This window comes from Gaeumannomyces tritici (genome assembly GCF_000145635.1).
Source record: "Gaeumannomyces tritici R3-111a-1 unplaced genomic scaffold supercont2.3, whole genome shotgun sequence".
Classification (NCBI taxonomy): domain Eukaryota; kingdom Fungi; phylum Ascomycota; class Sordariomycetes; order Magnaporthales; family Magnaporthaceae; genus Gaeumannomyces; species Gaeumannomyces tritici.
Genome location: NW_008804547.1, coordinates 585,014 through 607,054, shown reverse-complemented (window position 1 = coordinate 607,054; position 22,041 = coordinate 585,014). Strand labels below are relative to the sequence as shown.

The 22,041-nt window shown below is 32.4% G+C and overlaps 6 protein-coding genes and 1 pseudogene across 7 annotated transcripts; 5 read left to right on the top strand and 2 right to left on the bottom strand.

Annotated features, from left to right (window-relative positions):
* Window positions 1-4,668: 4,668 nt before the first annotated feature.
* On the top strand, window positions 4,669-6,019 carry GGTG_05273 (hypothetical protein; the record flags this gene model as incomplete). The annotated part of the gene is made up of 4 exons (XM_009223072.1): window positions 4,669-4,685; window positions 4,820-5,089; window positions 5,553-5,586; window positions 5,753-6,019. The coding sequence occupies 4 exons, from the start codon at window positions 4,669-4,671 to the stop codon at window positions 6,017-6,019; spliced, it is 588 nt and encodes a 195-aa protein (XP_009221336.1).
* Window positions 6,020-6,719: 700 nt separating this feature from the next.
* Window positions 6,720-7,862, top strand: GGTG_05272 (hypothetical protein; the record flags this gene model as incomplete). Its single annotated transcript, XM_009223071.1, has 3 exons — window positions 6,720-6,893; window positions 7,152-7,269; window positions 7,630-7,862. 3 exons carry the CDS (start codon window positions 6,720-6,722, stop codon window positions 7,860-7,862), a joined length of 525 nt encoding a protein of 174 aa, XP_009221335.1.
* Window positions 7,863-8,213: 351 nt separating this feature from the next.
* Window positions 8,214-9,243, bottom strand: GGTG_05271 (hypothetical protein; the record flags this gene model as incomplete). The annotated part of the gene is made up of 5 exons (XM_009223070.1): window positions 8,214-8,420; window positions 8,629-8,727; window positions 8,805-8,851; window positions 8,926-9,040; window positions 9,241-9,243. 5 exons carry the CDS (start codon window positions 9,241-9,243, stop codon window positions 8,214-8,216), a joined length of 471 nt encoding a protein of 156 aa, XP_009221334.1.
* Window positions 9,244-11,389: 2,146 nt separating this feature from the next.
* GGTG_05270 (hypothetical protein) lies at window positions 11,390-11,755 on the top strand (the record flags this gene model as incomplete). The annotated part of the gene is made up of 2 exons (XM_009223069.1): window positions 11,390-11,434; window positions 11,627-11,755. The coding sequence occupies 2 exons, from the start codon at window positions 11,390-11,392 to the stop codon at window positions 11,753-11,755; spliced, it is 174 nt and encodes a 57-aa protein (XP_009221333.1).
* A 556-nt stretch (window positions 11,756-12,311) lies between these two features.
* GGTG_05269 (hypothetical protein) lies at window positions 12,312-15,554 on the bottom strand (the record flags this gene model as incomplete). Its single annotated transcript, XM_009223068.1, has 10 exons — window positions 12,312-12,395; window positions 12,511-12,545; window positions 13,491-13,593; window positions 13,868-14,113; window positions 14,272-14,437; window positions 14,499-14,602; window positions 14,668-14,751; window positions 15,113-15,203; window positions 15,294-15,376; window positions 15,456-15,554. The coding sequence occupies 10 exons, from the start codon at window positions 15,552-15,554 to the stop codon at window positions 12,312-12,314; spliced, it is 1,095 nt and encodes a 364-aa protein (XP_009221332.1).
* Window positions 15,555-18,995: 3,441 nt separating this feature from the next.
* On the top strand, window positions 18,996-20,245 carry GGTG_05268 (hypothetical protein; the record flags this gene model as incomplete). Its single annotated transcript, XM_009223067.1, has 3 exons — window positions 18,996-19,005; window positions 19,117-19,186; window positions 19,689-20,245. The coding sequence occupies 3 exons, from the start codon at window positions 18,996-18,998 to the stop codon at window positions 19,870-19,872; spliced, it is 264 nt and encodes an 87-aa protein (XP_009221331.1). The 3' UTR covers window positions 19,873-20,245.
* GGTG_20103 lies at window positions 19,542-19,614 on the top strand (annotated as a pseudogene). The gene has a single exon. The product of its transcript is annotated as a tRNA-OTHER (tRNA).
* Window positions 20,246-22,041: the final 1,796 nt, after the last annotated feature.

Here is a 22,041-nt window from a genome sequence, read left to right as displayed (position 1 = left end):
TTGCGGTAGCTTATATTTTTCCAGCCCAAATTTATTTTCCATTTGGTATAAAAAAGGCATTTAGCAAGCAAATAAAATGTTATTTCCCGTTGCCCGGTTTTATACGGGCAACGGGGCGTATGCACGTTAAAAACGTTTTTATTTTAAAAAAACGCTTTTAATCCCAATTTTTCCGTTTTTAATTAAATGGCTATTGCGCTTTAAGCTTTGGTAAATTTTTGGTATGCTTTTAGCATTAAACCGTTAAAGCTAGGTTTATTTGCGGGGGTTACGGGCTGGAATGGGTTCGTTTTCGTTGCTATAGCGCGGATTTTTTTGCATTTAACGTTCCATTTAATTTTAAACCATTTCTTTCCTTTTTTTTTTACTTTTGGTTCGTTAATTTTTATACTTTAGCATTGGCTTTTATTTTAATCGCTTTTTAAATAGTTGCTGGGGCGGGGCCGGGCTTGGGTTTAAAAGGTTTTAACGGGTTCCATTTTTGCGCTTACCGGTTTTTGCTTGCTAAGCTAAATGGGTATAGTACTTTTATTTTTTTACAATATTTTAATTATCGAAAATATTATTGCATTTTATCGATACCGGTTTAAATTACGTTTTTTATTTTAAATTTTTTCCATTTTTTTTTTGCTTTTAATACCTTTTCGTTTAAATACAAATCGATTGGGGGGGTAAAGCATTTAATTTCGAAATTAGCTAATAAAATGGTTTTGTAAACCCCGGCAATGGTTTTTAAATACGCGCGCTATTTTTTTTAAAATTGTTTGGCGGCGTTTTTAAAGCGGCCCGTTGCCGGTATAGTTATATGGAAAGCTATTGCGCTATATGCTAAAGCCGTGCAATATATTACGTTATAAAAAAGCTTTTTTTTTACAAACGTATTGCTTTACGTTAACGAAATAAATTAAATAAATGCTAGCTATTGCTTTTTTTGCTTGCCTTTTGCTTTTTTTATATATTTTTTAAAATTAAAACGGGCGTTTAGCCAAACCCCGAAAAATTTAACCGTTTGGCTAAAAGTTACCGTTATATTGCCGAATTAAATTACGGGCAAATCCTCGTTTTTGTTAAAATAAATTAATTCGGTTTTAATATTGTTAAATTTTATGCCGTGTTTGGTTGTTTATATTTTGCATTTTGGCTAAATTGCTTTTAAAAAGCGGGCCGTATCCTTTGCGGTATTTTTTATTGCTAATAAATTGGTATTATTGGCAAAACCGGTAACGAAAATTTTTAAAATGCTTTTAAAATTTTTATATAATAATGCAATATATATAATAAAAAGTATAAAGGATAAAAAAAAGCTTTGGAAAATTCCGGTTCGAATTGGAATTGGGTTTAAAATGTTACCGTTAAATTGCAAAATGGCCGTTTTATTTGCTAGCCACCTTTTTACCCATTTTATAATTGGTAAAAAAAAACCGTATTTTTTTAGCGTATTTAGCAATTGGAAGTGGTTAACGGTATCGAATGCTTCGAATAGGTTAAATTGTAATAATAACGCGGTAATGCCGTAGTTCCATGCTACAATTATTGCTTTTATTACTTTTTAAATTGCTAATTCCGTGCTTTTAACCCGTTAATTGCCCATTTGGCCATTAAAAAAAATGCTTTTTTTTTCGCTTTATTAACAATTCGTTTTGCTATGGTTAATTTAATGGCTTTTAAAATTAATAACAATAAAGCGATAAGCTTTTATCCCCCGGTTTATTTCCTTTTTTTGGTAATTTTGCTTGGTTTAGGTAATATTACCGTAAGGGCTTTTTAAAACGCTTTGGAAAATAATTTGTAGCGATCGTTGCGTTAGCAAATTTCGCGATAGCGGTTGCGCCCGGCAATTTAACGGCTTTAAATAACCCGTTCGGGAAATGGTTTTAGCCCGTAGCTTTTTACGGTTTGGTATGGCCCGTTGCTTTTATAATGTTTTACGGGGTAACGAAAACGGGCATTTAAAAAAGGTTTAGGAAAAAGTGGTTCGGAAATTTGGTTTTGTTAATATTGGAAATATTAATTAACGGGTTTAGGAAAAATTTGGATAATAAAATTTCGGCTTTTTTTTGGTAGCTATAAAGCGTGTTCGGATTTTTTCCGGTTTTAATTAAATTTGGTAACCAATTCGGGTTTTTTTTTGGAAGCTTTTTAAACGGGCCCATTTTTCGAATTTTTAAAGTGCGCCGTTTTTTTTAATATTTTATTCCGTTACAAAAACAACGCTTTTTTAATGGTTAAATATTATTTAGCGTTTTTTTTAATAAATGTTTTATTTGCGGCTTTGTGCGCTTTTTATATTATTTGCGTTTTGTTTTTAATAAAAGCGCGTTGCAAACGGTTCGCTTTTTTACGGAAATCGTCGAATTTTTGTGTTTAGTAAGGGGCGCGTTTGTTAAAAGGGTTTGGTTTCCGTTAAAAGGCTAACTGGTTAGCAAATTGGGTTAATTGTTGCATTAATTTATTAATTTTTTTATTTATAGCTTTAACGTTATGCATGTTTCCGGTTATTATTAATTTGTTAGCCATTTTGGCTTTAGCTTTTGCTAATTTTTTTATTAACTTAACGTTTTTCCATTTTTAGCTTTTAATTTGTTGGAATTGGAATTATTGCGGTTTAAAAAAAAAATGCAAAATATTTGGAATAAATGGTTAAACTTTTTTATTATATTGTTTTATTTTAAATATTTTATTTTAAATTGTTGCGTTACCCAAGCGTAATTAATTGTGCTATTTTTTTTTTTTCGTTTTTTTTTCGTAACTTTTTTGTAAAACGTTGCTAATTTAAATTGTTTGCGGCGTGCTAATTCCAAAAAGGTTTTGCTTTTTGCGTTATATTTATTATGTAAGTTTTAAATTAAGTAATAAAAATTAAAATTGCTTGTAAGGATTGTATATTTTTAGGTTGGGTAAGTAACGATTATAATAAAAAGCGTTATTTAATTGGGGCTTGCTTTAAAATTTAAAAAATATATTAAATATATTTTTAATGGGCTTTCCGGCGTAATAATTGTAATTAAAGCTTAATTATAACCGTACCGGGCGGTTTACAATTTGGGGGCGAAACGGTTGTGCACGTAAAGTATTGCGTTGGAATTAAATTTTTGGTAATAAATAAGCTTGTAATTGCAACCGTACGGTTTTAAAAGGTTTTTGTACTGGTTGCGCTCCGGCTTTTAAATGGTTAAAATGTTGTATTATTTATTGCTATAAAAGGGAAAATTGCTTTTTTTTTTGCTTTTTTTTATATTTTAATATAATATGTTTAATTTTATACGTTATTATTATCGTTAATAGGTTAACTAAAAGTAAACGTAATTCCGGTTGCAAAAAGGCTAAACGGTGCCGGTATAAGGCCGAATTGGGTTAGCTAAAATGCAAACGGTTAGGGTGGGGGTAAATTGGGGAAAAAAAAGGGGGCTTTGTAATTTGGCGCATTGGTAAGGTTGGAATTGGTAACCGCGGTATTGCTAGGTGCCGTTGGGTTATTAACGGCCCGGCATTCGTTTGTTCCCTTTATTTCCGCTATTTTGTTAAAGCCAAAAAAGGCGAAATTTGGGTTTGTAAAATACTGGTTTAATTTGGAAGCGAATTTAAAAAAATTTAACGTTTTTTTATTGCGGGATTTTTATAATTTGCTTATTCGTTTTCTGGCTAAAGAATTTTCCTTTGCTTTCGTTATTTTTAATAAAAAGCCGTTCCGTTTGCATTTCGTTAGCGATTTTAAATTAAACAAGTTATCCTTTTTTTGTAACGGTTGGGGGGGGCCGGGTAAAAAGCGGATAAATGCAAAAAACGAAAAGGTATAAATGGTAAAATGGTTTATTTAATTTGGTTAAGGTGCGCGCTTGTTTCCCGTTTTTAAAGCAAATTGTTTTGGCCGGTTTAAAAATGTATTTTTGGCTTTTTTAATTTTTTTTTTCGTTGCGGGGCATTTTCGTTAAAAAAACCGGGTGGTTGCTTTCGCAATTGCAACATTTCGATTTGCTTTTTTTTGTAATAAATTAACCCCCGTACAACGGGTATAAAAATTCCCCGGCTTTACCGTTGCTATGCAACGGTTTAACGCAATACGGGCAATAGGCCGTTTTTTTGCAAAATTTCGATTTATATTTTTACCCGTAATATTTATAGCATTAAACGGCTTTCGCTTTTGTTACAAACGGTTCGACGTTAAAAATTTCGCTTTTAAATACAAAGCCGTTATTGCATGCGGTTTAAGCTACAACGGGAAATGTAATTTTGGCTAATATCGTAACGTATTTTTCCGGTTACCGGGCGTTCCATACATAAATGGAATTAATTTCGGCCCCAATATTATGCGCTTTAAATTCGTGCAATAAAATGTTATTATTATTGGTTGCATTTTATTAAATGCTTTTAATTATAACGTTATAAATTTGGGTTTAATATATTGCTTTGCTACCAAATACTTTGGTAATTTACGCGGTATTTTTTGTATATTTAACGGTAATTGTATAAAATAAAATTATTACGTTACCGTTAAAAAGCTTGCGCGTTGCTTTTACGTTATTGCCAAACTTTTTAATTAATGTAATGGTAATTTTAACGGGTATACGGTTTGCAATTTTAAAAAAAGCGTTTTTGGTTAAAATGGTAATTTTGCGTTTAATGCGCGTAAAAATATATTTTGGGGGGGGGGGGGGCCGGTATTAAAAAATGCGTAAAAGCGGATTGTAAGCGGGTAATTGCCGGTTTAACCGCTTTGCGGTAAACCAATTGCTAAAACCAAAGCGTAATTAATAATTTGCTTGCAAACGTTGCGTATTTTAGCGATAATTTCGTTTTTTATAATGCGAAAATGGTTAAGCATATGGTTGCAATGGTTGCAAAACCGCGTTTCGAACGCGTTTGTTACGGTTTTAATTTATTCCTTTACAATTTTAAACATTAATTTAGTGCTACCGGGGGGCACGAAAAGCTTTAATATTTTAATTAATTGGTTTTTTAAATTTGCAATGCAAATACGCGTTGGGAAAGGGTTAAAAGCATTAGTTATAATAATATTATTGCTAATTTTAGGGCGGTTAGTAACCGTTCCGCCGCTTTCGGGGTTATTAGCGCTGCTAGCAACCGCGCCGTAAGCGCGTTCGCGCGCGGACATACGTCCGGTGGCGAGCCGGAAGCGAAAAGTTTGAATTTAATGTTAAATTTGCTATATTTAATGGCGTTTTCCCGTTGCGAAGTTGGGGAAGCAAAATCGGTTTTGGATTTATAGCAATTAATTTATTGCAAAAAAAAGCGAGCCAAAATGTTGCAATTGCGAAAGCAATTACCCGGCTTTTTAATAAACGTACCCCGTAGCAAAAAAAAAAGTTAAAAAAGTTAAAAACGCGTTTTTAAACCGGCCGAAATAATTTGCTTTAAAAATAAAAAACGAACGCGTATTTTAATTAAACCAAACAAATTAACCAACCGCTTTTACCTTTTTTTTTCTGCATTTATCTGCTTTTTGCTTAGCCCCTTTTAGCCGTTACAAAAAAAAAATTTATTTAATTTAAAATTGCTAATAAAACGCAAACGGAACGGCTTTTTGCTAAAAGCAATAAAAACAAAAAAAATTTAATTAAAAAACGGGTAAGCAAATTACGAAAATTCCGTAATAAAAAAACGTTAAACTTTTTTAAACCCGCTTTTACAATAAACCAATACTTTACAAACCCAAATTTTGCTTTTTTCGGTTTTAACAAAATAAAAGGAACAAAAGGAATAAACAAAAGCTAAACCGCTAACAACCCAATAGCATTTAGCAATACCGCAACCATTAATACCAATTTTATTTTTGTTCCAAATTATAAAGCTTCCGCTTTACTTTTACTTTAACCGCTTGCATTTTAACCAGCCCGGCCCGGCTTTATACCGGTCCCGTTTAACCTTTTTACAACCGGAATTACGTTTACATTTAGCCAACCAATTAATAACAATAACGATTTATAAAAATAAACATATTATATTAAAATATAAAAAAAAGCAAAAAAAAAGCATTTTTCCCTTTTATAACAATAAATAATATAATATTATAATTATCCAAGGGTTGGAACGCAATTAGTACGGAAACCCATCGAAACCGTATAGTTGCAATTACGAATTTATTTATTACCAAAAATTTAATTCCAACGCAACATTTTACGTGCATAATTGCTTAGCCCCCAAATTATAAACCGCCCGGTGCGGTTACAATTAAGCTTTAATTACAATTATTACGCCGGAAAGCCCATTTAAAATATATTTAATATATTTACCAAACTTTAAAGCAAATTCCGATAAGGCAATACCTTTTACCATAATCGCCATTTACTTAACCCAAAAGCATACAATCCTTACAAACAATTTTAACCTTTACCATTTAATTTAAAATTTATACAATAAATACAACGCAAAAAGCAAAACCTTTTTAAAATTAATACGTTACAAACAATTTAAATTAACAACGTTTTACGGAAAAATTACGAAAAAACACGAAAAAAACGAAATAGCATAATTAATTACGCTTAAGTAACGCAACAATTCGAAATGGAATATTTAAAATAAAACAATACGATAAAAAAATCCAACCATTTATTCCAAATATTCCGCGTTTTTATTAAACCGCAACAATTTTAATTTCGATAAACCAAAAGCTACAAATAAAAAAACGTTAAATTAATAAATATATATATATTTATACTTTGTTTTGTTTATAGGAAAAACCTTAATGCTATTGCTAAGTAATGCGTAAAGGAAACCCTTGGGTTTGGCTTAAGGAGGAAAACCCTGCGCTTACGAACCGGTGCCGGGTTGGTGTTAAACCGTTGGTTCCGTTTATTGTAGTTCGTTCGATTGTTAATAAATGTTCCGGTAAGGAAGCGTTTTTGTGCCCCCGGCCAAAAGGGTGTAATGGTAAAGTAAAGGTAAAGGCTAATATATGGAAAAATTATAAGGAAAACGTATAAAAAATGTGGTTTTAAAAAAGCGCTATTGCTTTGGGGTAATTCCGGCAATTGCCGTTAATAAGCGAAAGTTTGGCTAACCGGGTGGTTATTGCGTAAAGCTAGCGCTTCGCGCTTTCCGGCCCCGCGTTATGCTTTTGGGTGCGGTTTGTATCCGGTATGGTATAGCTTATTTTTTATCGTTATTTTTTTTATGTAATTAAATGTTAGTAGTTATTTTTATTAACGTTTTCGTGCGTATTTTTATTGGCCCAATGCTTGGTTGCTTCCGTTAAAGTAACGGTATTTTTTATATTTGCTATCCGGGTGCTTGTAGTTTTGTTAAAGGTAAGTAATTGTATTTAAAAAGTAATTGTACCTTTTTTTGCCGGCGTAATAGCTTTAAGCGGGTTCGAAAAGGTTATTCCTTTGCCGGTGCTTTTTTTTTGCTTTGCTTGCTTTTTTTCCTTTTTTCCTTTTTTTTACCTTTTTTTTCTAACTTTTTTTTTTTGGTACAATGCTTCTTTTTTTTAACCGTTATTTTTTTATTGCATCGTTTCCGGTTAATTCCTATCGTTTTAATTTTTTCCAACGCGCTTTTTATTTCCGGCGTTTGGTTGCATTTTTTTTTTTTCGCTTTCGGCCATTTCCAATTTTACTTTTAATTTTAATTAATTGCAATGCCAATTAACGGCTTTTTTTAAAAAAAAAGCACGGCCAAAATTAATTTTACCAAACGCATTGGCCGCGGCGGTAACGGTATTTGTAATGGTGGTTAAGCGGCAGTTATTACTTTTCCTTTTTCCAATTTCGTTGCTTTTAACGCTTTTTTTGCCCGGCCCGCTTCCCGTACTTTCCCGGTGGAAATGCTTAATAATAATAACGGTTTTTTTAGCGTTAGCAATAATAACGGCGGCAATGCGCGGGTTAACGTTAATTATATAATTTGTTTTTTTTTGTTTTTTCGCCGCTAAATCGTTTTCGTTTTTTATTTTAATTTAATTTTTTCGTTTAACGATACAAATTTATAACCCGCAAAGCAATAAACGTTTTAACGAAAATCTTTAAAAGCATTTTGCTTTATTATTAAATAATGTAAATGCTTTTTTTGTTCCTTTTTTATTTGCGCTTTAATTAATTATTTAATTTTGCGCGTAACATTTGCGTAAGTTGCATTGGTTATTTGCTTAATAATTTGGGTAAAAAGTAAAGCGGGAAAAAGCGGCTTAACAAAATTGCAATTTGTTATTTTAAAATTGGTTCGTTTTTTTATGGTTTTGGGTAATTTTTTATTTGCTAATTTGCTGGTTTTTCCAAATACAAACGCATTATTTTATCGTTTTTGTACCAATCGAAACATTTGGTGTAATACGGTAAATCGTTTTTTCCTTTTTCTTTTCCGTTATTTGGCCGGGTTATTAACGTATTTTTTTTTAACTTTACCCCGTTATTATTAAAAAAGCTCGTATTGCGGCCGTATTTTTTACTAAATATTATTAATTGCTTTTTAAAGCTAAAAACATGCGCAATTTTGGGTTAAATAATTGCCGCAAATGTTTGGTAAATTGCTTTAATTTTATTAATTCCTTGTGCTTTATCGGTTCGTTAACGGTATAATGCGGTGCTAAACGGCTTATAACGCATTAATTGCTAAGGTTTACACGTTTCGGCGTGCTAATAAAAACGGGTTTAACAAATTCGGGGTGCTTACCGGTATTAGTTTTGCCCTTAACCGTTTCCGGATGCTTTTTTTTTTGGCGCTAAGGTTTTTATAAGTATTAATGCTATTGGTTCGAAGCTTGTACGGTCCCTTTTTAGCAATATAATATCGGTACTTTAAACCTTTGCTTTTTACGCTTCGAAAGCCTTTAACGCCTTATCGCGTACTAACGATGTTACGGAAATTGCTAACAATTTAAAGGTTAAAAAGTTCGCTTTTGCGCAAGCTTAGCAATTAATAAATGCCGGTCCCTTTTTAATAATAGTATTATTTTCGTTGCTTTTATACTTTTTAATTTATGTAAGCAATTAAATATGGCAATTATAAAATAAAGTAATAATAAAAATAATTTGGCGTTTTTCGACCGGGTACTGGAAATGGCGCGGGAAAAAATCCGTACGCGCTAAAACATATAAAGCAATAATTTATTTCCAAGCTTGCTATTGGATATTGCTAGGTATAATTAAGCGTATAATTGTAACTTTTTTATATTGGGTTAATAATTAAAGTAATTATATTTGGTTATTAATTTAGCGTTAAATTATTTATTTGGGGCGGTTTATTCCTTTGGTATTTGCATTTTTAATCGGTTATTTTTTTTACCATTTTAAAATTGTTAAATTTATTTGTTTTAATTGTTAAACGTGCTGCTAACAAAAAAAAAGGGGGCAAAAAGGGGCCGTCCTGGTCCGTATTAATTCCGGTAGTAATGCTTATTTTTTGTTACTATCGTTCGAAATATGCTTTACGGTGGCTTATATTTTCCTAGCCCGAACTTATCCTCCATTTGGTATAAAAAGGGCATTTAATAAATAAGTAAAATGTTATTTCCCGTTGCCCGGTTTTACACGGGCAACGGGGCGTATGCACGTCGAAAACGTTTTTATTCCAAAAAAACGCTTTTAATCCCAATTTTTCCGTTTTTAATTAAATGGCCATTGCGCTTTAAGCTTTAATAAATTTTTGGTATACTTTTAACACTAAACCGTTAAAATTGGGTTTGTTCGCGGGGGTTGCGGGCTAAAATAAATTTGCTTTTGTTGCTATAGCGCGGATTTTTTTGCATTTAGCGTTTTATTCGATTTTAAACCATTCCTTTCCTTTTTTTTTTTTGCTTTTGGTTTATTAATTTTTATATTTTAGCATTAACTTTCGTTTTAATTATTTTTTAAATAATTACCGGGGCGGGGCCGGGCTTGGGTTTAAAAAGTTTTAACGGGTTCCATTTTTGCGCTTACCGGTTTTTGCTTGCCAAATTAAATGGGTATGGTACCTTTGTTTTTTTACGATATTCTAATTATCGAAAATATTATTGCACTTTATCGATGCCAATCCGGATTACGTTTTTTATTCCAAATTTTTCCCATTTTTTTTTTGCTTTTAATACCCTTTCGTTTAAATATAAATTAATTAAAAAAGTAAAGCATTTAATTTTAAAATTAATTAATAAAATAATTTTGTAAGCCTTAGCAATGGTTTTTAAATACGCGCGCTATTTTTTTTAAAATTATTTGGCGGCGCTTTTAGGGCGGCCCGTTGCCGGTATGGTTATATAAAAAGTTATTGCGCCGTATGCTAAGGCCGTACGGTACATTACAATGTAAAAAAGCCTTTTTTTTGCAAACGTATTGCTTTACGTTAACGAAATAAATTAAATAAATGCTAATTATTGCTTTTTTTGCTTGCTTTTTGCTTTTTTTATATATTTTTTGAAATTAAAGCGGGCGTTTAGCTAAACCCCGAAAAATTTAACCGTTTGGTTAAAAGCTATCGCTATATTGCCAAATTGGATTACGGGCAAATCTTTATCTTTGCTAAAATGGATTAATTTGGTTTTGGTGCTATTAAATTTTATGCCGTATTTGGTTGCCCATGCTTTGCATTTTGGCTAAATTATTTTTAAAAAACGGGCCGTATTTTTTGCGGTATTTTTTATTATTAATAAATTAATATCGTTAGCAAAACCGGTAACGAAAATCCTTAAAATGCTTTTAAAATTTTTATATAATAATGCAATATATATAATAAAAAATATAAAAAATAAAAAAAGCCTTAAAAAATTCCGGTTCGAATTAAAATTGGGTTTAAAATGTTGCCATTAAATTGCAAAATGGCCGTTTTATTTGCTAACCACCTTTTTACCCATTTTACAATTGGTATGGAAAAACCGTATTTTTTTAACGTATTTAGCAATTAAAAATGGTTAACGATATTAAATGCTTTAAATAAATTAAATTGTAATAACAACGCGGTAACGCCGTGGTTCCATGCTGCAATTACCGTTTCCATTATTTTTTAAATTGCCAATTTCGTGCTTTTAACCCGTTAATTGCCCATTTAGCCGTTGGAAAAAATGCTTTTTTTTTCCGCTTCGTTAGCAATTCGCTTTGTTATAATTAATTTAATAACCTTTAAAATTAATAATAGCAAAGCAATAAATTTTTATCCCCCAATTTATTTTTTTTTTACGATAATTTTGTTTAATTTGGGTAATATTACCGTAAAAGCCTTTTTAAAGCGCTTCGAAAAATAGCTTGTAACAATCGTTGCGTTAGCAAATTTTGCAATAACGGTTATATTTGGCAATCCGGCGGCTTTAAATAACCCGTTCGGAAAATGGTTTTAGCCCGTAATTTTTTACGGTTTGGTACGGCCCGTTACTTCCATAATATTTTGCGGGGTAACGAAAACGGGCATTTGGAAAGGGTTTAGGAAAAAATAATTCGGAAATTTGGTTTTGCTAATATCGAAAATGTTAATTAACGGGTTTAAAAAAAACTTGGATAACAAAATTTCGGTTTTTTTTTAATGGCTATAAAGCGTATCCAGGTTTTTTCCGGTTTTAATTAAATTTAGTAATTAATTCGGGGTTTTTTTTTAAAAGCTTTTTAAACGGGCCCATTTTTTAAATTTCCAAAATACGCCGTTTTTTTTAATATTTTGTCCCGTTGCAAAAACGACGCTTTTTTAATAATTAAATATCGTTTAGCGTTTTTTTTTAACAAATGCTTTATTTGCGGCTTTATACGCTTTCCATGCTATTTGCAATTTATTTTTAATAAAAGCGCGTTGCAAACGGTTCGCTTTTTTACGAAAGTTATTAAATTTTTATATTTAATAAAAAGCGCGTTTGTTAAAAGGGTTTGGTTTTCGTTAAAAGGCTAGCTGGTTAGCAAATTGGGTTAATTATTGCATTAATTTATCGGTTTTTTTGTTTATAATTTTAGCGTTATGCATATCCTTAATCGTTATTAATTCGCTAGCTATTTTGGCTTTAGCTTTTGCCAATTCCTTTATTAACTTAACGTTTTTCCATTTCTAACCTTTAATTTATCGAAATTAAAATTGCTACGATTTAAAAAAAACGCAAAATATTTGGAACAAATGGTTAAACCTTTTTATTGTATTGTTTTATTTTAAATATTCCATTTCGAATTGTTGCGTTATTTAAGCGTAATTAATTGTGCTATTTTTTTTTTTTATTTCCTTTTCGTAACCTTTTTATAAAGCGTTGCTAATTTAAATCGTTTGCGGCGTGCTAATTTTAAAAAGGTTTTGTTTTTTGCGTTATATTTATTATGTAAATTCCAAATTGGGTAATAAAAATTAAAATTGCTTGTAAGGATTGTGTGCTTTTGGGTTGGGTAAATAGCAATTGTAATAAAAAGCGTTGCTTAATTGGGGCTTGCTTTAGGATTTAAAAAATATATTAAATATATTTTTAATAAGCTTTCCGGCGTAATAATTGTAATTAAAACCTAATTGTAACCGTACCAAACGGTTTACAATTTGGGGGTAAAACGGTTATGTACGTAAAATGTTGCGTTAAAATTAAATTTTTGGTAATAAATAAATTCGTAATTGCAACCGTACGGTTTTAAAAGGTTTCCGTGCTAATTGCGTTCCGGCTTTTGGATAATTAAAATGTTGTATTATTTGTTATTGTAAAGGGAAAAGTTGCTTTTCCTTTTGCTTTTTTCCATATTTTAATATAATATATTTAATTCCATACGTTGCTATTATCGTTAATTAATTAGCTAAAAGTAAATGTAATTCCGGTTGCAAAAAAGCTAAACGGTACCGGTGTAAAGCCAAATTAAATCGGTTAAAATGCAAGCGATTGGGGTAAGGGTAAGTTAAAAAAAGAAAAAGGGGCTTTATAATTTAGCGCATTAATAAGGTTGGAATTGGTAACCGCGGTATTATTGGGTGCCGTTGGGTTATTAGCGGCCCGGCATTCGTTTGTTCCCTTTATTCCCGCTATTTTGTTAAAGCCAAAAAGGGCAAAATTTGGGTTTGTAAAGTATTGGTTTATTTTGGAAATGGATTTAAAAAAGCTTAACGTTTTTTTATTGCGGGATTTTCGTAATTTGCTTATTTGTTTTTTGGTTGGGAAATTTTTTTTTGCTTTTGTTATTTTTAATAAAAAACCGTCCCGTTTGCGTTTTGTTAGCAATTTTAAATTAAATAAATTGTTTTTTTTTATAACGGTTGGGGGGGGGCCGGGTAAAAAGCGGATAAATGTAAAAAGCGGGAAGGTATAAACGGCAGGATAGTTTATTTGGTTTGGTTAAAATGCGCGCTCGTTCCCCATTTTTAAAGCAAATTGTTTCGGTTGGTTTAAAAATGTATTTTTGGCCTTTTTAATTTTTTTTTTTGTTGCGGGGCACTTTCGTTAAAAAGCCGGGTAATTGCTTTCGCAATTGCAACATTTCGGTTCGTTTTTTTTTGCAACAAATTAACTTTTATATAACGGGTACAAAAATTCCCCGGCTTTACCGTTGCTATGTAACGGTTTAGCGCAATGCGGGTAACGGGCCGTTTTTTTGCAAAATTTTAATTTATATCCTTACCCGTAACATTTATAACATTAAACGGCTTTTGTTCCCGTTGCAAACGGTTTAACGTTAAAAATTTCGCTTTTAAATATAAAACCGTTATTGCATACGGTTTGGGCTGCGGCGGGAAATGTAATCCTAGCTAATACCGTAACGTATTTTTCCGGTTGCCAAACGTTCCATACATAAATAAAATTAATTTCGGCCCCAATATTGTGCGCTTTAAATTCGTGCAACAAAATATTGTTATTGTTGGTTGCGTTTTATTAAATGCTTTTAATTATAACGTTATAAATTTGGGTTTGGTATATTGCTTTGCTGCCGAATACTTTAATAATTTACGCAATATTTTTCGTATATTTAACGGCGGTTATATAAAATAAAATTATTACGTTACCGTTAAAAAATTTGCGCGTTGCTTTTACGTTATTACCGAACTTTTTAATTAATATAATAATAATTTTAACGGGTATGCGGTTTGCAATTTTAAAAAAAGCGTTTTTGGTTAAAATGGTAATTTTGCGTTCGGTACGCGCGGAAATATATTTCGGGGGGGGGGGGGCCGGTATTAAAAAATGCGTAAGGGCGGATCGTAAGCGGGTAATTGCCGGCTTAACCGCTTTGCGGCAAACCAATTGCTAAAACCAAAATGTAATTGGTAATTTATTTGCAAACGTTGCGTATTTTAACGATAATTTTATTTTTTATAGTATAAAAATGGTTAAGCATATAATTGCAATGGTTGCGGGATCGCGTTTCGAACGCGTTTGTTACGGTTTTAATCCATTTTTTTTACAATTTTAAACATTAATTCGGTATTGCCAAAAAGCACGAAAAGCTTTAATATTTTAATTAATTGGTTTTTTAAATTTACAATGCGGGTACGCGTTGGGAAAGGGTTGGGGGCGTTGGTTATAGTGGTATTGTTGCTGGCTTTGGGGCGATCGGTAACCGCTCCGCCGCTTTCGGGGTTGCTAGCGCTGTTAGCAACCGCGCCGTAAGCGCGCTCGCGCGCGGACATACGTTCGGTAACGAGCTGGAAGCGAAAAGTTTAAATTTAATGTTAAATTTGCTGTATTTAATGGCGTTTTCCCATCGCGAGGTTGGGGAGGCAAAAGCGGTTTTTTCTTGTTAAATTAATAAATAAATTTGCAAATTTTAAAACCAAAATGGCCAATAAATTAATAATAACCGGGAATATGCATAACGCCAAAATTATAAATAAAAAAACGGATAAATTAATGCAGCAATTAATTAAATTTGCTAACCAATTTACCTTTTAACGGAAACCAAGCCTTTTTAACAAATACGCTTTTTATTAAATATAAAAATTTAATAACTTTTGCAAAAAAACAAGCCATTTATAACGCGCATTTATTAAAAACAAAACGCAAATAGCATAAAAAGCGTACAAAACCGCAAATAAAGCATTCGTTAAAAAAAAACGTTAAATAATATTTAATTATTAAAAAAGCGTCGTTTCCGCAACGGGATAAAATATTAAAAAAAACGGCGCATTTTGGAAATTCGAAAAATAAACCCGCTTAAAAAGTTTTTAAAAAAAACCCAAACCGGTTATTAAATTTAATTTAAATTGAAAAAAACCCAAATACGTTACGCAATTACCAAAAAAAAACCGAAATTTTATTAACCAAATTTTTTTTAAACCTATTAACCAATACATTTAACATTAATAAAATTAATTTTCCAAACCATTTTTTCCCAAACCTTTTTTAAATGCCCGTATTTGTTACCCCGCAAAATATTATGGAAGCAACGGGCCGTACTAAATTATAAAAAGTTATAAACCAAAATTACTTTCCGAACGGGTTATTTAAAACCGCCAAATTGCCGGGCGCAACCGTTATCGCAAAATTTGCTAACGCAACAATTATTACAAGCTATTTTTTAAAACGCTTTAAAAAAGCCTTTACGGTAATATTACCCAAACTAAACAAAATTACCGAAAAAAAAACAAACCGGAAAATAAAAGCTTATTGCTTTGTTATTATTAATTTTAAAAGCTATTAAATTAATTATAACAAAACGAATTGTTAATAAAACGGAAAAAAAAAGCATTTTTCCTAATGGTTAAATAAGCAACCAACGGGTTAAAAGTACGGAATTAGCAATTTAAAAAGCAATAAAAGCTATTATTATAGCATGGAATTACGGCATTACCGCGTTATTATTATAATTTAATTTATTTGGAACATTTAATACCGTTAACCATTTACGGTTACTAAATACGTTAAAAAAGTACGGCTTTTTTTTACTAATTGTAAAATGGGTAAAAAAGTGGTTAGTAAATAAAACGGCCACTTTGCAATTTAATGGCAATACGTTAAACTTTATTTTAATTTAAGCCGGAATTTTTTAAAATTCTTTTTTATTTTTTATATTTTTTATTATATATATTGCATTATTGTACGAAAATTTTAAAAGCATTTTAAAAATTTTCGTTACCAATTTTGCCAACGATATTAATTTATTGGCAATAAAAAATATTGCAAAAAATACGGCCCGCTTTTTAAAAATAGTTTGGCCAAAATGCAAAGTATGGGCAATTAAATACGGCATAAAATTTAATAATACCAAAATAAAATTTATCCATTTTAATAAAAACGAAAATACGCCCGTAATTCGATTTAGCAATACGGCGGTAACTTTTAACCAAATGGTTAAATTTTTTAGGGTTTAGCTAAATGCTTATTTTAATTTTAAAAAATATACCAAAAAAGCAAAAGGCAAGCAAAAAAAGCAATAATTAGCATTTACCCAATTTATTTTGTTAACGTAAAGCAATACGTTTGCAAAAAGAAGGCTTTTTTACAATATAATTTGCCGTACGGCTTTAGCATACGGCGCAATAGCTTTTTACATTGCTATATTAGCAACGGGCCGTTTTAAAAGCGCCGTTAAATAATTCCAAAAAAAATAGCGCGCGTATTTAAAAATTATTGCCGGGGCTTATAAAATTACTTTATTAATTAATTTTAAAATTAAATATTTTACCCTTTTTATTAATTTGTATTTAAACGAAAAGGTATTAAAAGTAAAAAGAAAATGGGAAAAATTTAAAATAAAAAACGTAATTTAAACCGGTACCAATAAAATAAAGCAATATTTCCAACAATTAAAGCACCGCAAAAAGACGAAAGTATTATATTTATTTAATTTGGCAAGCAAAAACCGGTAAGCGCAAAAATGGAACCCAACGGAACCCCCCCGAATTTAAACCCGGCCCCGCCCCGGTAACTATACGAACGGAAATTAAAATAAAAACTAACGTTAAGGTATAAAAATTAGCAAATTAAAAGCAAAAAAAGGAAAAAAAAAGGAATGGTTTAAAATTAAATGGAATGTTAAATGCAAAAATACCCGCGTTATAGCAACGAAAGCAAACCCATTTCGGCCCGCAACCCCCGCAAATAAACCAAATTTTAATGGCTTAATATTAAAAGCACATTAAAAATTTATTAAAGCTTAAAGCGTTATAACCATTTAATTAAAACGGAAAAATTGGAATTAAAAGCGTTTTTATAAAATAAAAACGTTTTTAACGCGTATACGCCTTATTGTTCGTGCAAAACCGGGCAACGAAAAATAGCATTTTACTTGCTAACCGTATGCTTTTTTTACGCTAAATGGAAAGCAAATTTGGGTTAGGAAAATATAAGCCATTATAAAGTATATTTCGAACGATAGCAATAAAAAATAAATATTATTACCGGAACCGAAATGGATTAAAATTGCTTTTTTTCGCCCCCTTTTTTTTTATTAACCGTACGTTTAGCAATTAAAATAAATAAATTTAACGATTTTAAAATGGTAAAAAAAAACGATTGGTTAAAAATGCAAGCATAAAAAAATAAACCGCTTTAAATAAATAACCTAACGCTAAACCAATTACCGAACGCAAATACCCGAATTATTAATTTAATATAAAAAAGTTACGAATATACGTTTAACTATATTTAACAATATTTAGCAATAAACCCGGAAACGAACCGTTGCTTTACATGTTTTAGCGTTTGCGGATTTTTTCCCGCAATATTTCCAACATTTTGTTAAAAAACGCCAAATTATTTTTATTATTAATTTGTTTTACAATTGCTATACGCAATTGCTTATACAAGTTAAAAAGCGCAAAAAAAGCAATAAAAATAATATTGTTACCGGGGAAAAACCAGCATTTACTAATTGCTAAGCTTGCTTAAAAGCAAACTTTTTAACTTTTAAATTATTAACAATTTTTGTAGCTTTATTGGTACGCGATAAAGCGTTAAAAGCTTTTAAAGCGTAAAAAGCAAAAGTTTAAAGCACCGATATTATGTTGCCGGAAAAGGACCGTACGAATTCCGAACCGGCAGCATTTGTACTTATAAAAACCCCGGCGCCGAAAAGGGGATGTATTTAAAAGCGGTTAAAGCTAAAATTAGTACTGGTAAGCATTCCGAATTTGTTGAGTTTGTTTTTGTTAATACGCCGGAACGTAAAAATTTTAACAATTAAAGCGTTATAAGCTTTTTAGCATTACATTATACCGTTAGCGAACCGGCAAATTATAAAAAGCTAATAAAATTAAAGCAATTTACCAAATATTTGCGGCAATTATTTAATTTAAAGTAACGCATGTTTTTAGCTTTAAAAAACGTTTTGTAATATTTAGCGAAAAGCCCGGCGGTAATACGAGCTTTTTTAATTGCAATAAAGTAAGGTTGGGGAAAAATATGTTAGTAATCCGGCCAAACAAAGGATAAAAAACGATTTACCGCTTTATACCGGACGTTTTAATTAGTACAAAAACGATAAAATAACGCGTTCGAATTTGGAGCAATTAATAAATTAGCAAATATAAAAGTTACCCGAAGCTATAAAAAGAACGAACCAATTTTAAAATAATAAATTGCAATTTTGCTAAACCGCGTTTTCCCGTTTTGTTTTTTACCCAAATTATTGGCCAAGTAATTAACGCAACTTATATAAATTTTACGCGCAAAATTAAATAATTAGCCAAAGCGCAAGCAAAAAAACGAAAAAATATTTACGTTATTTATTAAAAAAGTACAATGCTTTCGGGAATAACCGTTAAAGCGTTTATTGCTTTGCGGGTTATAAATTTGTATTGCTAAATATATGATAAAATTAAAATGAAAGGAAAAAAACGAAACGGAAGCGAAAAAATAAAAGAAAAATTAATAATGTAATTAGCGTTAATTTGTGCGTTATTGCTATTATTATTATTGTTATTATTGTTAAAGGAATTATTGTTATTATTGGGCATTTTTACCGGAAAAGGACGGGTAGCGAAACGGGCAAAAAAAGCGATAAAAACGATAGGATTAAAAGAATTGGGAGCAGCAAAACCGGACGCAAACCCTTTATCCGCTTAATTACCATTACGAACGCCGTTACCGTTGCGGTTACCGCGTTTGGCAAAATTGGCTTTAATTTTGCCCTTTTTTTTAAAAAAAAACCGTTAATTAGCATTGCAACCAATTAAAAATAAAGTTAAAAATGGCCGGAAGTAAAATAAATAAAAGTATAACCAAGCGTTGGAAAAAAAAAGCGCGTTAAAAAAGGATTGGAGCGATAAAAAATAACCGGAAGTGCTACGGCTCACACTTTATTGTTATAGAAAAGGCTTTGTTGTTGCACGAAAAGGAAGCTATTTGGGCAAAGCGTTCCTGGCGTTCTATCGCGGTTTTGTAAGCGTAACGTTGGCGCGTTAAAAGTGCGGCCTTAGGTTTTTCCCCAGGTGCCCCAACGCGTACCGTAACAATACCTTATTACAAAATCGCAATTATCCCAATTGCGTTAACGTAATGCCTTGCGCCGGTGTGGCGTTGCGTGCATAGCTTCGTTTATTTAGGGCGCTTTTTTGTTTTTTTGCGCACGGGCTTGCAATGCTTTATTTACCGCTTTTTTAAAGCGGAATCCCCGCGTTGCGTTAACGTTTTTTCGCCGTTTTTTTTAATTTTTTCCCCGCTTTGCGTTACGTTTGTTTAACTTTTTTTTTAACTATTATTATTATTTTTACCATTACAATTTTTTTTTTTTTTTGTCCTCGTGGCGCAGTGGTTCAGCGCTGGGAGGTCCTCTTTGGAGGACGCAGGTTCGACTCCTGCCGGGGACACGGGGTTTTTTGTTTCGCACGTGCAAAAAAGCGATTTATTAAGCCCTAAACCGTTCCGACGTTTTTCCGAACAGTTGGTCCCCACAACAAAGAAAGCCCACAGCAACAGAAGACTTTATCCTTATCGACGAGCCTTATGGCACCCACGTGCGACCTCCCTTCGACTCCAGCGAAGCCATTTGCGACCCGTTAGCGGGGTTCCCTACCCCCGAGCCCTGTAACGCACGTGCCGAAGGTTTGAGCAAAAGGCCCCTTTAGGGCACGTGCAGCCTGTGGACGCACAGGTTATAGGGCAAGCAAAAAAATAAGGACCTCGGGCCAAAATAAATCCGACCGGCTATCGGAATAGTAGCGCCGGGGTTGCGGCGAGGGATAAAGGTACCGATAGCGACGAAAGCAACTCCGATAACAAAGTCGGCCGATAAAATGATGGCACCAATTAAAGAAAAAGGAAAGGACCGCCTTCGAGGGGGCGCGCCTGGCCCGGAAAACAAAGGGAACACGCCCTGGCTGGAAAAGACCCGGATCGTAGTGTGCTACCTGGGATCGTAGCGCGTGGGTTGTGGCGCGCCTCCTATGCACGCTCGTGTTCGTGCCTTTCTAATTACTAATGTGACTCTATGTGCAGGATCTTTACTTACGAAGAAGACGCGCAGTCGCAAAGCCCTCGAAGGGAAGGGGTTTTCATCCAGCCTTATACCAAACAGCTATCGGCTGGAGGCACGGTTTCCTCCTTCATATAGTTAACCCGATCCGTAGTGCTCCCCATGTGCTATACAGCTCGAACGGGGTAAATAAATCTATATATATATACATTACAATTTTTTAATTTACCGGTTTAACGCTATTATTGTTTTGTATTTTTATTGTTGTTTCGTCCTTTTTTCGTTTTATTTCGTTATATTAATTAATAATATAAACGCCCGCAAAATCCGCGCCGGTACGGTAACGCGCTATTCGTTTTGCGCCGTTATTTGCTTTTTAACGCTTTGTACGCTAATTAATTAATACAAAAATAACATTCCGGATTTAGTACATTTTATCCAAAGTTTTTATTGCGTAAGCCCGGGTTTAAAATTTTAGCGTAACGGTAACGGGTTGCGGTTTTATCCAAACGTTTAATGCCATTAATATTAAAATCGAAAGGATAATTATAACAAAATGCGTTTTGTTAATTAAAATTTGCCGGCGCATTGTTAACGTTTTGGTTTGCAACCGTTTTTTTACATAAAAACAAACCTTTACGATTTTAAGCGCTTAACCGCCGTTTACGAAAGCTTTTTTCGTATTAATAACGAAACGCCGGTCCTTTTGGATTTTGCCGGCATTGCCAAAAGCGTATACATTTTATTAGCGGATATTTGCGCGCGTGCTGCGCGCATATGCACCCATTTTATGCGTGGTTTTAAAGCCGTTAACGCCGCCGAATAACGCTTTTATTGCATAAATAGCCCTTAAAACCGGCGCTAAATAAGCATTTCGTTAGCGTTTTTGCGTTTTGCTTTTGTTTTTTTTTTATAAAGTTTTAATATTAGTTTTAGCCCGCCCTTTTCGTTGCTTTAATGCATTAACGGCGCGTTATCGCCATTTTGTTAGTTAGTACCCAATTTTGCCATTATTTTTTTCGTTTTTTGGCTTAAAAAAACCGGGCGAAAATGCAGCTTTTTTTTGGCAACCCGGAATATACAATTTGGCATACCGTTAAAAAGGTTTATGTCCAAAAATATTACGAAATTGTATGTGTTATATAGCTACGGTTATTGCTAAAAACGGAAACGATTGGAATAATACCGTATATTTAGCGGCGCGCTGGAATTTCCTTTTCGTAACGGGGAATTGTTTTAATTAATTTTTTAAAATAATGTTTTTTGCTTAATATAAATTTCCGGCCATTTTTTTTTCCCCCGAAAAGGATTGGTAAATATACCGGGAAAAAAGTAATTTTTTTTTTCGTTATCGTTTTTAAAAAGCGAAATAAAAAAGGTTGTTGTAATAAAAACGGGTAGCGGTAAACAAACCGTTAACAATTTATTATCGTTTTTGGAAAATAAATTTTTGGGGTTTAAAAATAATAATGCTTAAGCGTAGCGTTTGGTCGTTTTTTTTTAATTTGGTTTTAGGGTTTAGCTAACGCGGCGTTTGGGTATTTCCGGGCGCATGTTTTATTTTTTGCGCGCTTTAGCGCGTAGCAATGGTTTAGCGCTATAGCGCCGTTTTTTCGCGTTAATTTTGGCTTACCGTTTGCGTGTTGCCGGCGTGCGGCACGTTATTTTTAAACCAAAATTTCGATAAAAAATTATGTTGGTAGCAATTAAGCTTTTTTCGGGCGGTTTTTGCGTTTTGGTATTTGTTGCTTTTAATGTTAGCGGAACGCCGGGCCCGCTATTTTTTGTACAAATTGTACCGCTTTTGGTTCGTATTACCAAT